Source organism: Bos grunniens, chromosome 1 (assembly GCF_055505025.1).
Source record: "Bos grunniens cultivar Pamir isolate PY7600 chromosome 1, Bosgru_T2T1.0, whole genome shotgun sequence".
In the NCBI taxonomy this organism is placed as follows: Eukaryota; Metazoa; Chordata; class Mammalia; order Artiodactyla; family Bovidae; genus Bos; species Bos grunniens.
The window spans coordinates 30525328-30539568 of NC_141165.1; the positions used below are offsets into that span (position 1 = coordinate 30525328).

A 14241-nucleotide genomic window follows, 5' to 3' on the forward strand; every position below is an offset into this window, starting at 1 on the left:
TCTCCATGATGGCTTGGTGGTTCTTGGAGGAGACGTGAGCAGTCTCGAGCACCGTGAGGTTTGCTGCCCATCAGTAGCACTTCAGGCTCTTTGATGTTGGGTATCAAGATCTGGCCCTTGAATCTCTCATGCACCTTGTTATCTGTGCCAGTTCTGTTTCAGTTTTTAAAAAAGTTTTTTTAAAATTTATTTGGCTGCCTTGGGTCTTAGTTGTGGCACACAAGCTTAGTTGCTCTGCAACACATGGGATCTTATTTCCTTGACCAGGGATGGAACCTATGTCCCCTGCATTGCAAGGTGGATCCTTAACCACTGGACCACCAGGGAAGTCCCTCCATCTTAACTTAAGGGTCTGATGTGCTGGATCAGCTTCTTGGTCTCTTTTTCATGATCTAGGTCTTTACATGGGGTCTGCGGGTGGCCATGAGTTACATAGGAAACGACTGCCTCTGTAGGCAGCACTGAGGAAGAGAGCGGCTACGATTAGAAAAGATTTGTTATTTAGGAACAGAGGATTTCTCTCTTCCCCCAAGAGTCTCCCTGGCTGAGGCACGTTGCTGCACTCTGACCACCGCGGACATCTGGAGCCCATTTTTCAGCTAGGGAGACTTGCTCGGGGCTGATCGTGCTTCCTCGGGATAGAGGAGAAGCATCTTCCCCATCAAAGACTAGTCACTCATTCAGTGTACCAATGACTTAAGAGTTTAGCCCCAATGAGAGGTGCATCCTTGGCCTGTGAACACATCTATGGGTGCAGAGAATAGGAAAACAGGTTGTGTACCTGGCCCAGGAGACTTTTTAAATGGACTATCCCTGGGCTGGATTCACCTTTTAAACCAGGCATCTTAAGTGACTCTGAACTTCTCTTATGTTATACAGTGGAAGTGACAAATAGATTGAAGGGATTAGATCTGACAGAGTCCCTGAAGAACTATGGATGGAGGTTCATGGTGACATTGTACAGGAGGCAGTGATCAAGAACATCCCCAAGAAAAAGAAATGCAAAAAGGCAAAATGTTGTCTGAGGAAGCCTTACAAATAGCTGAGAAAAGACAAGACGTGAAAAGTGAAGGAGAAAAGGAAAAAATACCCATTTGAATGCAGAGTTTCAAAGAATAGCAAGGAGAGATAAGAATAAGCCTGGCATGCTGCAGTCCATTGGGTTGCAAAGAGTCTGAGCAACTGAACTGAAAATTTAACCTTTGGGCTTGGGAGGAGCCTCGTGTTGACTCCTCCAGCATTTAAAGCTTTTCCCTCCCTGGATACAGAGATGGGATGGAGTAAGCTCTTTGGCTGGAATGCTGTCTTAGCAAATGAGGTGGTCTCTTCATTACCTTGGGAGAGTTTCTCATCTTCTGTCTCCCCCAGGCTTCTCCTGGGATGTGTTACTGATAAATTTACATGGAAAGCAGCTGGAATTGTTCTCATCATCTGCTTTTGACTATGTAACATAAGAAGTTCACGCCCTCCCATGCTGGCTGACTTCTCTGGGCAAGTGTTCTCTTGTTAGCAGCTGCCCACACTTAAGTAATGAAAAGTCCAGTGGCTGCCAGTTAGAACAAGTGTGTTAATGGCAGCAGCAGAAGGAATGAACTAATTGGTACTGGACTAGGGGTCGGGTGGGGAATGAAGCAGCTGTTTCTGTATTTGAAACATGGACCATGTGGACTTGAGACTTAACCAAAGAAGTATAGCCCTCACCCTTCCATGGTGCCCCACAGGGTCTTAGAAAATAAATACTAACTTTCCCCGTGAGGAGAGAAAGGGGGACAGCATGCAGCAGCCTAGGCTGGTTGGAAAAGCACAGTTGGTCGGTGGGCAAGTTGCTAGAAGGGTTTGCTGTCTCGGACCCAAGGCGGGAAGACAATGAGGCCCACCGTCCCGATCTTCCTTAGAGGCAGTGTTTCCCTCCTTGGATCAGTTTATTTTCTCCTACCACCCAGTTACTTCTGAAGCCAGGCAAACATCTCACTCTCTTCTTGTCCTCTCTCAACTCAATCTGGTAGAACATAGGGTGGTAAGAGACTGATCTTTCAGGTTTACCCAGGCTTTGGCCGGATCATTCATGCTGAAGGTGGTGGTGCTAGTTGATTACTCAAGACTAAGCAAAGGATCAGTGTAAAGAGAGTGTAGCTCACCTGTTTATTCATTTGTTCAATAAAGACTTAATCTAGCATTACATACCAACTGCTGTACCAGGCCCTGAATTTACAAAGATGAAAGTCCATGTATAAGAAACAAACTCCTGATTGTAAATTACTTTCAGAGAATTTTTAATTTCCGAGAAACAGAGATGTTCACATTGACAGCGAAGCTCAAGAGTTCCCGAGTGGGACAGGTGCCAGCTGGTGATGCCAAGCCTGTGAGCTTCAGAGACTTAGCTCCCTACCATTCCACATGAGTGAGCAAGCGTTCCCGCCACCAAGGTCCCTCAGACACACACGCAGGAGGAAGACAGGTCAAGGTGTACAAAGTGTATTCTCTACCCTCCCTTCTGACTGTGTGTCTCACTTGACTAAAAAATTTGCTGACAAAGTTAACAGAGTGTCAACTGCAGACTGTGTTCTGTGTATTCAACATGACAAAATCCTACAGAAATATTAGAATTTGGTTTTAAGAATATGCATAGGAATTATGGGATTTGGATACACACAAGTGTAAAGAAATGTCAACTAAAACTTCTCAAGTGGCTACTCATCCAAGGTCATCAAATGAAATTGTGTTACTGGCTTGTCTCATCAGTCTGTTACTGTATACCCAGCAAGACTTTTTCTTGTTTCCCACCTGCTGTTTGTTTGCGCTGGGTCTGCGTTGCTTCCTGCAGGCTTTCTGTAGTTGCAGTGTCCAGGCCTCTCCCCGCAGTAGCTTCTTTAGTTGTGGAGCGTGGGCTGTAACTCTTGGGCTTCAGTAGCTGTGGTGCGTGGGCGCAGTAGTTGTGGCGCCCGGGCTTAGTTGCCCTGTGGCATCTTCCCAGATCAGGGACTGAACACCTGCCCTCGGCATTAGCAGGCATATTCTTAACTGGACCAGTAGGGAAGTTCCCCAGCAGGACTTGAACTCCATCAGACACTCCCGGTGCAGCAGTTGGTATTTGTTGAGTCTTACAAACAGAAATCTAAACACAGCATGCCACCGCCACGCAGGACATCATACCCCTGCTCTCCAGCTGACCACGGGCTGGGCCCTCCAGCACCTCGTGGCCCATGTGGCTACTGCTGTGTGGGTGTTGCAGTCTTTGATTTCTGTGCTTGTTTTGCCCATGGTATTTCTCCCCGAAGTTTTTTCTCCCATCTGCTCTGCATCTGTCCTTTATCATAATGACTGGGAGTGGTCCCAGCCTGCCCCAGCAGGCACCCGCCTCTCTGCCCTAACCCCAGCCAACCCTGCAACTTGCTAGTGCTTTGGCCCTCAGGCTCTGAGCAGCTTTTCAAGTGGGATTCAGGGTGGGGAGGGCATGGGGGCAAGTGCTTTCTCCTCAGCCACTGGATTTCTTTGGCCAGGCCTGTCTTTAACCCGCAGTCAATGTACAGGCAAGTTTCTTGGCACAGGCCCTACAGGGAGGTAATGGCTGCCCTGATACCTACCGATCCTTAACTAAGATGCTTTAGAAATGCCCTTTTGAGAATCTTCCCTGGGAGCCCCAGAGAAGGTGGTGTCCTTTAACAAGCACTGTCTTTGAAGGCTGACTTCTCCTCCAGAGGTCTCCATCCAAGAGCCCAGGTGAGGAGGCCAGAGCCTAATGCTCTTGAAGCTGCCTGCCTTCTCTGTGTGCTGCCAGGTCTGAGTCAGCCCCGTCCTGGGAGAGGCAGGCCGTCCACACCCTGCCCCAGCCCGCCTGACTGAGGCGGTGGGAAGATGGGTGGGGACACTAAGACCCCCAGATAAGACATGTTTTTTCTTTCATGCCTTTAATCTGACTTTCAAGACTGTCCACTGGATTCACATTTTGGTTTCTTTTTTTTTTTTCCTGCCTCAGTGCATGGCATTTGAGATCTTAGTTCCCTGACCAGGGATCGAACCCTCAGCCCCCTGCAGTGGAAGCATAGTCTTAATCACTGGATCACCAGGGAAATCCCTGGTTTTAGTTCTTAAAATAATTTCTCCAAGTCTTTTTTTTTTTTTTTTAACCAAGAACTCAGTTTTTTATTTCATCATTTCTTGCATTTGAAGTACTCCTCGATGACATCCTTGGCCTGAGACTCTTTGCCACAGTCCTTAACCGCCACACAACTGCAACCAACCGCTTTACAGGGTTTTCCCTCTCTGTCCGTTGTACAGAGGCCTGCCCATTCCCCTAGTTTCTTGTTGTCATCGACCTTAATCAGGTTGACTTGGTGCTCTGCACCAAGGGCCTCCACCAACTTGACATACACAGGCTCATCACAGTGGGATGCAAGGGCACAGAGATGGGCTTGACGCTTGTCTAAGCCTTCGGCAGCTCCGTGAATTCCATGTGCTAGGCCATCGTGGATGAGGGCAGTCTTCAGCACCTCTTGCAGAGCAGTATTAACATCCATTACACCTCCAGGAGCAATGCCTTCCTTGGCCATGGCAGTGGGTTACGGGTGAAGCCGAATCTTGAATGCACCCGAGCCTCCGCCTCCCCACTCCGTGGTGGCAGGGAAAGAGGTACCACTCTTTCAAGTCAAAAATGTTGTATTCAGATTAAAGATCCAGTACAAGTCTTTGTTATTGGAGGTTCAAACACAAATCTGTTTATTTATTAGCAGAGTCTGGAAAGAATTCCTGTGGAGATCATGCCCTTTAGGACCATCATTTTCAGGCTTTAGTACATCCTCTTCTCACAACTGGGGCTTACCTGGTGGTTCAGATGGTAAAAGAATCCGCCTGCCATGCAGGAGACTTGGGTTTGGTCCCCGGGTCAGAAAGATGCCCTGGAGAAGGATTTGCAACCCACTCCAGTATTCTTGCCTGGAAAATCCCTTGGACAGAGGAGACTGGCAGGTTACAGTCCATGGGGTCTCAAAGAGTTGGCACACTTCTCAGGACTTCTCATTGAATTTTGGCTTTTGGGGGCCATGGCCAAGTGCTAGGGCAAGAAAACAAATCTCCTGACCACAGTACAGTAGACATCACAGTACTTGAGGCCCTTGAGCGAGGCAGGAGACATGTAAATGAGAAGAAAGTGGTTGGTGATGGCTGCTGTGCCCCAGTGGCGAAAGTAATTTGCATGAAAGTGAGTGGTTATGACAAGTTCTTTGCACTCAATGGGCTTGGCTTCTCCCACCCTGACACAGATCTGCCTTCACCACAGAGCACTTTACACTGAGATTTCCTGAAAGCAGGTTTCGGCAAGAAACTGGAAAGGCCTCACAGGAAGAAGGCAGAGCTGGCAAGGAGCTCCCAGGCATCTGGCAATTGTCCACAGTAAGAACACATTGAGCCCTCTTCCCAGGCAAGAAAGTGGGGGAGGTTGTAGGTGCTAAGAGAAGCTCCCGAAGTTGGTGATGGACAGGGAAGTCTGGCATGCTGCAGTCATGGCGTCGCAGAGTCAGACACAACTGAGCAACTGAATTGAAGAGGAGCCAGTGCTCAAAGAAATCACATACAGAAATGGAAGGAGTGTGAACTGCAAGCGCAGTTCATCCTCAGATGGAATGGGGAAAAAAATAGCTAATGGAAATAGGAACCAAAAAAGGCAGGTTGACTGTCATGAGTTCTGCTGCCAGAGAAGACGCTTGGCTAAGGCTGTCTTCCGATGCCTTGTTCCTGAAACCTCCGCGGAGCCCAGAGCAAGGAGCTGTGTCTGGAAGTCAACAACGCCTTGGGCTCTGCGGACACCCTCCCTGGTCAGCACCGGGGCCACTGGCTGTGTAGATGGCTACCAGCGACACTCCCAGCAGTCCTCCACCATGTCCCCAGCATGACCACAGGAAAAAGAGCACTTTTGCAATCAAATCAGTGATGCGGCGTAACTCGCGTGGGTCCTTGGGCATGCCTGCCAAATGGCCCTAGGAACTGAGCGGAGAGGACCTGCTACCAGTTTGAGCTCACCAGTCCAGGAAGTCCCTGGGATGAGGGGTGGGCACTGGTTCCCCGCTTCCAACAGTGGACAGTCCACACTATCGCTGACTTGATCCGCTGAACTCAAGGAGAGTCTGCAGGGAAGATGCCTTTCCTCCCGGACATTAACATTCTTTTTTTTTGGTCATGCTGTGTGGCTTGTGGGGTCTTAGTTCTTTGACCAGGGATTGAAAGCATGCCCACTGCAGTGGAAGCGCGGAGTCCTAACCATTGGACAGCCAGGGAAGTCATGCTGGGCACTAACATCGAGTTAGTGCTTCCTTAACCATTTCCTACTGGCCCTGAAACATGGCCCCAACCTGTGATCCCCAAATTGCTCCAAACCCTTCATTCTGACTGTCCACATGCCCACCACACACCCACCTCAGACTGTACAATTAACACAGCGTTATCAAGGGCCCCTGCCTCTCCCAAGGCAGGCAGCTTTGCTTGAGCAGGAGGTGCTGGGAGCCATGGTGATTCCTGGGGCCTGGCAGCACTCTGTTCTCATCACTGTAGATCTGTTCTCTGATGCTGTGGTTTGGTTAAAGGGATGATCAGGAAGCATCTTGGCTAAAAAATTATGTTCAGGTCAGTCATTTCTGGGACTGTAAAGACATTATTTATGCAGTCATCTTTTTTTTTGGCCACGTGGTACATGTAATCTTAGTCCCTCACCAGGAATGGAATCAGTGCCCCCTGCTTTGGAAGTGTAAAGTCTTAACCACTAGACCACCAGGGAAGTCCCAGTTATCTTTTAAAGTGACCTTATAAAGATGGAAGGGCTTCCCTGGTGGCGCTAGTGGTGAAGAACCTGCCCATCAATGGATAAGATGTGAGAGACACAAGTTCAATTCCTGGGTCGGGAAGACTTCCCTGGAGGAAGGCTCCAGTATTTTTGCCTGGAGAACCCCATGGACGAAGTAGCCTGATGGGCTACAGTCCATGGGGTCGCAGAGTTGGAGAAGAATGAAGCGACTGAGCGTGCACACATGTATTAAGATGTAACATCGTAGATCTCCAACATAGAAAACCTATGTCTGACACGTCCATCCTAGGCGGGACAGGTGGTGGACGTGCATTGGAATGCTCTGGGGACACAGACCTGTGAGTAGTGAGGTGGGCAGGGTGGGGCAGAGGGGAGCTGAGCCATGACGCAGTTGCCGGAGGAACCAACCAATTCCACGAGGCATTCTGAAGTGCGGGTGGCCCTTCGGATACCCCAGCTGGGCCAAGGAGGCTGGACTTCTGTACTCCCTCACTGGCTGCGTGAGGTGTAACCGTGGGTGAGGCAGCTCCCGTATGAAGGCAAGTCTGGGGGAGGGACTCAGTGAGGGCTGGGCATGCAGCACAAGACCCACCAACCACCCCCTCCCCAAAAGAATGAGACTGCCATTATTTTAAATTATTTATTTTCTCTATAGTACATCTCATTCAAATCATAGAACAGTCTGATACATTTTTTTCCTCAAGCACAACTTAAACTCATTTCAAAAGCTTATTCTTTCCTTCTTTGACTCTTTCAGGATGGACAAAGATACACTTTAATGGATACCAAAACCACTCAGTTTATTAAAATTACAGCTTCCCAGGCTCTGCCCCTCCCCTCCCCTCCCCCAGAGCTTTTGAGTGAGCATCTGGGGTGGGCCTCAGGAAGGCAAAATTTAAAAACCCCTCCCATCAATTCACCCCCATGTGTGGGTGGTCCTTGAACCATCCTTACAGAAGCACAGATTAGGACTTGTCCGTTACCTATTGGAAGCAATTTCAGAAAACCCAGGAATAATTAAGTATACAGAAATAGCTCTTCTATAAAATTTCCATATAAAAATAATGGTATTTATTTACAAAGTCTGAGATGCTACAAAATAATACATCATATTAGGTTAGGTACTTCAATCTAATAAAGTCTACATTAGGCAGGTCAGATGTGGTGTTTGCATTTTCCCCTTATTTCTCTTGTTTAAATGCTTAAAGCCTATGGCACCATGATGACTCCTTCATGCAAAGAGAAGCAGAACTATATTTTCTGGACATAAAACCTAACAGCACATGATCAGAGTACAACACTGCCAAATGAAAAGGTGAACTGGCTGGAGATTTGGGCTCGTGGCCTTTCTATTTTGGCTAACAGTCAGGGAGGGGATGGGCAGACAGCCACCTCGAGGAACCACAGTCGTGAACCATGGTCCCCTCTGAGCTCCGGCTCGGCTGGTGGTTCCCCTTTTGGGGACACTGAACGGTTGAAGCCACCATGACTCTACTGGGAAGAACAACTGCAATGCACTCAGAGAAATCTGCTAGCAGAAAAGAATCTGGGTTCCCACAGACTCGTAGCATAACAGAAATCTGTGACCCAGTTGTGAACAAGCAGAACCACCAGGCCATTTGTTTAATTAGACAGTGCCCAGCATGTTGAAGGTGACTCAAGTGACAAAACGGTAAGTTTGAAGCAACAAATCAATGGTTTTCAAAACTCAAACATGATCTGGTGACGTTTCCTTGTTATACTGGGATAGACATGGAGAGAAACAAGCCAACATGGAACAGAAGGGCCAGGTGACCTGCAATTTGCGTGAGGGCCTCTGCCCAGGGAGGAATGGGTTTCTTCTGAGTTTTGGCTGTCTCAGCCTGGGTCTTCCAAGCCGAGGAAGGCCCAGAGATGACGCCAAAGCCTCACCCTGAGCCCTCATGAGCAAAGTCCCACTCCTGCTCCTTAGCTGTTCAGCACTTGGTGTGACAGAGAGCTGATGCTAACCCAAAGGCCCTCCGTGAGGACTGTAGTGAGGGCTGTGTAGGAGGCAGCGTAGCCCAGGAGGGAGATTCTGGGTGCAGTGCGGGCCCTGGAGGCCACACGGGCTGGGGGGTGTTGGGCCAGTCAGCTTTGGGCTTGTTTCACATGCCTGAGTGGGTGGGTGGAGGAGACATTCTCCCCCACTCTGAGGCCCTTGGTGGAGAAGGGGCAAGTCCTGCCCCTTCGTTTCTGCTACACTGGCTTCTAAGGTGGCTACAAGCAGGAAGGACCGAAGTTAAGTCTGCTGGAAAAGCAAGGGGTCAAGACAGCATGGAACTCATGGGCCTTTGTGTAAAGCCAAGGCCTCATAAGAATGGTGCAAGATTTTGTCTGAAAGAGCAGCTGCACAGAAATATTTAAGTGAACAAGCTTTCTCCTGTCTCAACAGCACAGTCGGTGGATACCTGCTGCCACCGAAGCTTCTGTACTTGTCAGGGATTCCCAGGGCTTAACGGGAGTGTATAAGTACATGGGACAACGGGATCCTAAAGGTCGTCTTTTCTGAGAGATCTTGGCTGGTTCCTGAGAAACGCTGTAATTTATATGGGCATTTAGCTTGAAATTTTTAAGAAAAAGGTAAAAATCGTAACGTCACTTTTTCCTTTTAGGTGGTAGTGTTTGGCTCAACTGAAGTTAAGCAAATAGCCTGAGTGTTGCATGGACTGTGGGTCAGAGGGTGGGGAGGCGCGTCTGAGGGCCGCTCCGGCGACAAGGAGCGGGCCCTGGCACACACGGTCAGCGCTGGGGGGCTACTGCTTCAGGTGCCTGGAAATGGGGAACCTATTTGGGAAAATGGCCCTCAGGTAGTCTTTAGCTCCACTAAAGCCAGTCATACACAAAAGATTCTTTTATATATCTAATATAAAGTATCTAACGTTGTAAAACTAGAAGAAAACGCCTAGAAAAGTCCTCCATTTCTAATCACTTTTCTCTTGTGTAGGTTCAACTGGAAGGTAACAGCTCATAATGAGAACTTCATGGGTTAGAATGTTCTTAGTTTTATGGCTACTGCTGGTAGCTAAGTTTGGTTTTCTTTTAAAAATTCCCTAACAGACTCTAAAACGTATACTGAAAGCTGGGAACAGTGGGGCCTTTGGAATTTAGCAGAGATTCCAAGTGCACAATTGTGGGGTAGAGTGGCCTGGAAGAGACGTCTTTCAGTGGTCCGATGCAGAACAAACGTCACCTTTTCGGTTACCCCCTTCCCCCGGATACTGCCAGCCACAGCAGCCTGTCCCCCCGGCCACAACCCTGTCATCTTCTCCACAGCACAAATCAATCTGAACGTCTTCTGTTCTCACTCACTCACTTACTGAAGGATTCAATCTTCACTCACTGTCCAGCCTTCACCCCTCAGGGACCCCATGAAAGCACAGCCTTGAAGGCTACCTCACAGATGTGCCCACAGGGAGGGGGCTGGCACTTGAAGCAACTTGCCCATGAAGCTAACCAGGCTTCTCCCTCTGTATGTGGTTCTGGTAGAAACTGCTGAGGCGGTTCGCTTCGTTTGCTGACCCTGCCCCACGGACATCCATCCTGACTGCTCTCTGACCATCCCAGGGCCCAAGTTACACCCAAACTCTGCTATCTCTGTAACAGCCGAGTTTGTGACGTCTGCATGGCTAAAGCGAGCCACTCCCTTGTGGACCATCTCTGAGTTACCTGCAGTGGCTCCTGTTTGGGGGTTCACCCAGGCATCATTCTTCAAGTGGGGCAGAGAACAGTGGCCACTGCCAATTCTGCCAGCAGGGAGAGTTATCCTCTTTCTCCTGCTGAGATGGCAGCCACTGCACAGTTTTCTCCCCACCCCTCCTCTGAGACGTGGGTCAACATCTGTCATGTTTTTTGCAGGGTGGTAGGCATGGCTGGGAGGCAAGGATCACCATCTTAGCACCTCCCTTCCTGCCCCTTCCCGAGGTCCTCCAAGATCATAAGGCACAGTTTATTAAGTCAACGCCTGCTGGAGCTGTTTCCATCATCCTGTCATCACAGGTGATGTGCACAGTGGGGAGGGAAGGAGGAGTGGCAGGTGCCTGGGCGCCGTGGACCCTCCCACAGCAGGGCCAGATACAGCAGGCTGGGTGCCCCTGCGTGAATATGGAACAGATCATGAATCCACTGGCTGGGTGGCACTGTGGGCGGCAAAGGTTGCCAACTACACCGGGCCCCGCAAGAACAAGGCCTCCTGAACTCCTCCCAGAGCGAAGTGTGACCGCACCGCCTGGGAGGAGTGTCCGTGTGTGCACATGTGTACAAACAGTCCCAAGTACTGCTCTATAACGAAGCTTGGCTGTTCCAACCACAATTTCCTAGCATCCTTTTCTGTTTGATTTCTTGTGAAATTCTGTCTGGACTTTAGAACCAGATAAATCTATGGGGAAGAAGCAGAAGAATGACAGGACCTCCCCAACTATCTCCCTCTGGGTTTCTGCTCAGGTCAAGCCTTCCGCCTGTGCCATGTCCTGTGACCCCAGCGTGACCCCACTGGGCATCCTCACCAGGGACCCAGGGCCGTCACCGAGGAACGGAGGCCAGTTCTGCTGAACCCCACACAGTGGCCAGTGATGGGGCACTGGGAATGAATGCTAAGAGTCTGGCTGCTTGTTCTCCTGAACCCGTGTTTTATCTGTAGCAGAGAGAACAGAGAAGGGAGTGGTTCCCCACGCACTCTGGTGAGGCTGAGGCGCGCTTGGCATCAGTGCCCCTGTCCTGAATGTGGACGGGCGGGTCTGGGGCCTATGGCACAGTATTTCCAAGTCTGAAAAGCTAGTTGTGGCCCCGGGGCTCTCTACGGCCCCTTTCAAGCACGGGGATGAGAAAGATTGGGGTAGGTACAGGTGGAGGCAGCCTGGAGACCTGGTTCTACCCGACTGTGCAACTGATGACCTTCCCAGTCGGGAAGCCCCTGGCCACCCACCTCCTCCATGCCCGGCCTCAGGATGCGCCAGAGTCCTGCACCTGTCTCCACCTCTGCCTCCACACTCTGCACTATGGCTTATTCCTGACAGAATGAGTTTTGTCTCAAAGGAACTTAACGCTCTACATTCTTCTGTACTAGCTGTTTGGGTCAGTGAGGCCCTGCCCCTCTGGTCACTGCAGGCACTGGCCTGCACACTCCCCGGGCGGGATTTAGAAAAGAATCGGTGGGCTGAGCTCACAGACACCGGATGCATAATTTAAGGGCAAATACAAACAAGTCAAGTCAAAGGACTAGCGTTAATTTTCCATTATCACTTGCTCCTTTCCAAGGCCTTAATGTGCACTTAAGCTGGGGTTTGGCCATGGTGGCAGCTGTCTCCACACCCGTATTCAGAGGGGCGGTAACTGAACCCAGCACGTGCGGCTCCCAGTGGCGTCTTTGGTCTGTCCTGACAGGCTACGTCCTGCTCCATTGCGCGCCCAGTCGCCTGGGGTGCTCACCGTTTTCTGGTGCTTCTGTGAAACTATCAGGTTAGTTTGAAATGTGTTTTACCCAGCAATCAACCCAGTATGGTCATTTTGATTCATGAGAATGTAGAGAAGGTGACATGTACAGGAAACACTGCTTGTTCGTATTCTTGAACTCCTTTTCAGACAAAAGTAATGGCAGTTCACTTTCATAAACTGCACACTGGGTGAAATCATACAATTATTTGCAGGGAACAGTAAGCAAGCAGTTCGGTCATAGGGCCGTTTCTTTGTTTTGTGCTAAGTGAAAAAGCTATAGGAAACGCATAGCTCTGATTAAAACCACAGAGACAGTTTCCTGCTCTGTAACACTCCAGGTTTAGGATGCTGGCAAGAGGCAGTGCTGGCAAAGTATTTAATGCACATGAAAATGCTATTCTATTTTGGCTTCCAGAAGTAGCCCTAGAAAATTCTATGCACCAATGCATTGGCTAAGAGTGATAATTTCAGTTGGACTATAAATTATTCTAAATGTCACTTAAGTACTTCAGAATGCGCTCGCTCCTCTCTAGAAGCCGTCTAAGGCAGCTGATGCGTAAAGCACCTCGACTAGACTTCCAACTAGTTCAGCGGCTCCGTCTGTGCTCCTGGGGCCCCGTGGTCTCCCTCACTCACTGCACAGCTCCTCCCACCGGGAACCTCTTGTGGTTGGTCAGCCGCGGGGAAAGGGCAGCCCCGGCCAGGGAACGGGACGGGGACCCAGGCCATTGGGGGCTGTTCATGTAGCCATCTCAGTTCTAAGGGGGCGGGTGGATGCGGGGCCACAGCGGCCCCGCCTCGCGGAAGGGAAGAGTGTGGCGCTCACGCTGCCCGCTCCTCAGGCACGGTCCCCTCCGCCACCTGAGAACAGGCTTTGTTTGCCATGTGATCTACTGCTCTGCTGGTCAGAGTTTTCATTCACACTACGTTAGCTTTCATCTCAACCATCTCAGCCTTCGGGTAATTTGCTTATTGTGTTTCCCTAGTCTTCACTGAACACACAGTGCAAACAAAGGCAAAGACTGAAGCAATCGTTTCAAAAACAAGAGCTCACACTAAAAACACACATGAGCATCAGACAGCAAAACGCGGGTTTGCGCCTGTCTTTATTCTGGGGAGGATGAGTCCTCCTCGTCCTCTTCCTCGTCTTCATCGTTGAATGAACAGGGCGTTTCGCCTCGGGACTCAGAGCAGTGGGAGGCCGCACTGCTGGACTGGTGACTGTTTGGGGCAAGGAGCTGCCCCGTTGCTAAGGCCACTTCAGCATCCAGGCACAACCCTTGGTTTACACTAGCAAACAATCGGAAACACACAGGCTCGTTAATGTGGTGTGCAGGCTTTAAGCTTTGGAAAACATAAAGGACGAGAGCCCAGGAAGGGGAGGGCCACAGGCGAGCTCTGCCGGGATCCGCAGGAGACCCAGCTGATTGCAGCGCCCCTCCAGTGAGGAGCAGGCTTGGCGGCTAACCTTTCTAACCCTGACAAAGTACATACCTTGATTGGGACAAGGTGGCACCAGTGGTCAGGTCTAAATTTGAAACGGATTGGGTAGAGTTCAAAAGCAGTCCCTGATTTAACCAAGATGGTCCTGTGGAGATGTCTATAGGAAAAAACAAAAACAGATGGAGGTCTGGTAAGTCCCGTGGCTGCTTTTGCTATGGTCTGAAGACAGCACGGACGAATGAGGCAAGCAGCCCATTCTGTTACAGTCTCCTGCCCTGGGGAGAACCCAGGTTTCTTCAGCTTGGAAAAAGGAAATTTCTAGAACATAAGACTGGGGCAAGGGGGAGGATACAGGGAGACAGACTACAGCTGGAAAGAATTCAAATTCGACCAAGCCCAGACTCTTCATTCTTTTTTTCTTCCAGAAGCCCTTGAGAGGGCATCCCACTGAATATATTGATGGTTGCACTACTCTTGGACACCTGCTGGATGCACCACAAAAGCCTCTGACTGGGGTGTTAACAACCAGAGCAGGAGTGGATAAGCAGTTAAGT

The 14241-nt window shown here is 49.9% G+C and overlaps 1 protein-coding gene and 1 pseudogene across 51 annotated transcripts in view; both read right to left on the bottom strand.

The window, feature by feature from the left end:
* Positions 1 to 944: 944 nt before the first annotated feature.
* Positions 945 to 10162, bottom strand: LOC147379224 (small ribosomal subunit protein eS12 pseudogene; annotated as a pseudogene). The gene has a single exon (XR_015156373.1). The product of XR_015156373.1 is annotated as a small ribosomal subunit protein eS12 pseudogene (transcript).
* A 3150-nt stretch (positions 10163 to 13312) lies between these two features.
* TFDP2 (transcription factor Dp-2) overlaps positions 13313 to 14241 on the bottom strand; it is a 205713-nt gene continuing 204784 nt past the window's right edge. For all 50 annotated transcript variants that reach the window (XM_086377500.1, XM_086377166.1, XM_086376928.1 and 47 more), the window contains 2 exons: positions 13739 to 13844; positions 13313 to 13534 (listed from right to left, as the gene is read on the bottom strand). In XM_086377500.1, the coding sequence (XP_086233626.1) occupies positions 13351 to 13534; positions 13739 to 13844 (290 nt within the window). In that variant the 3' untranslated portion in view covers positions 13313 to 13350. The remainder of the gene's footprint in view (positions 13535 to 13738; positions 13845 to 14241) is intronic.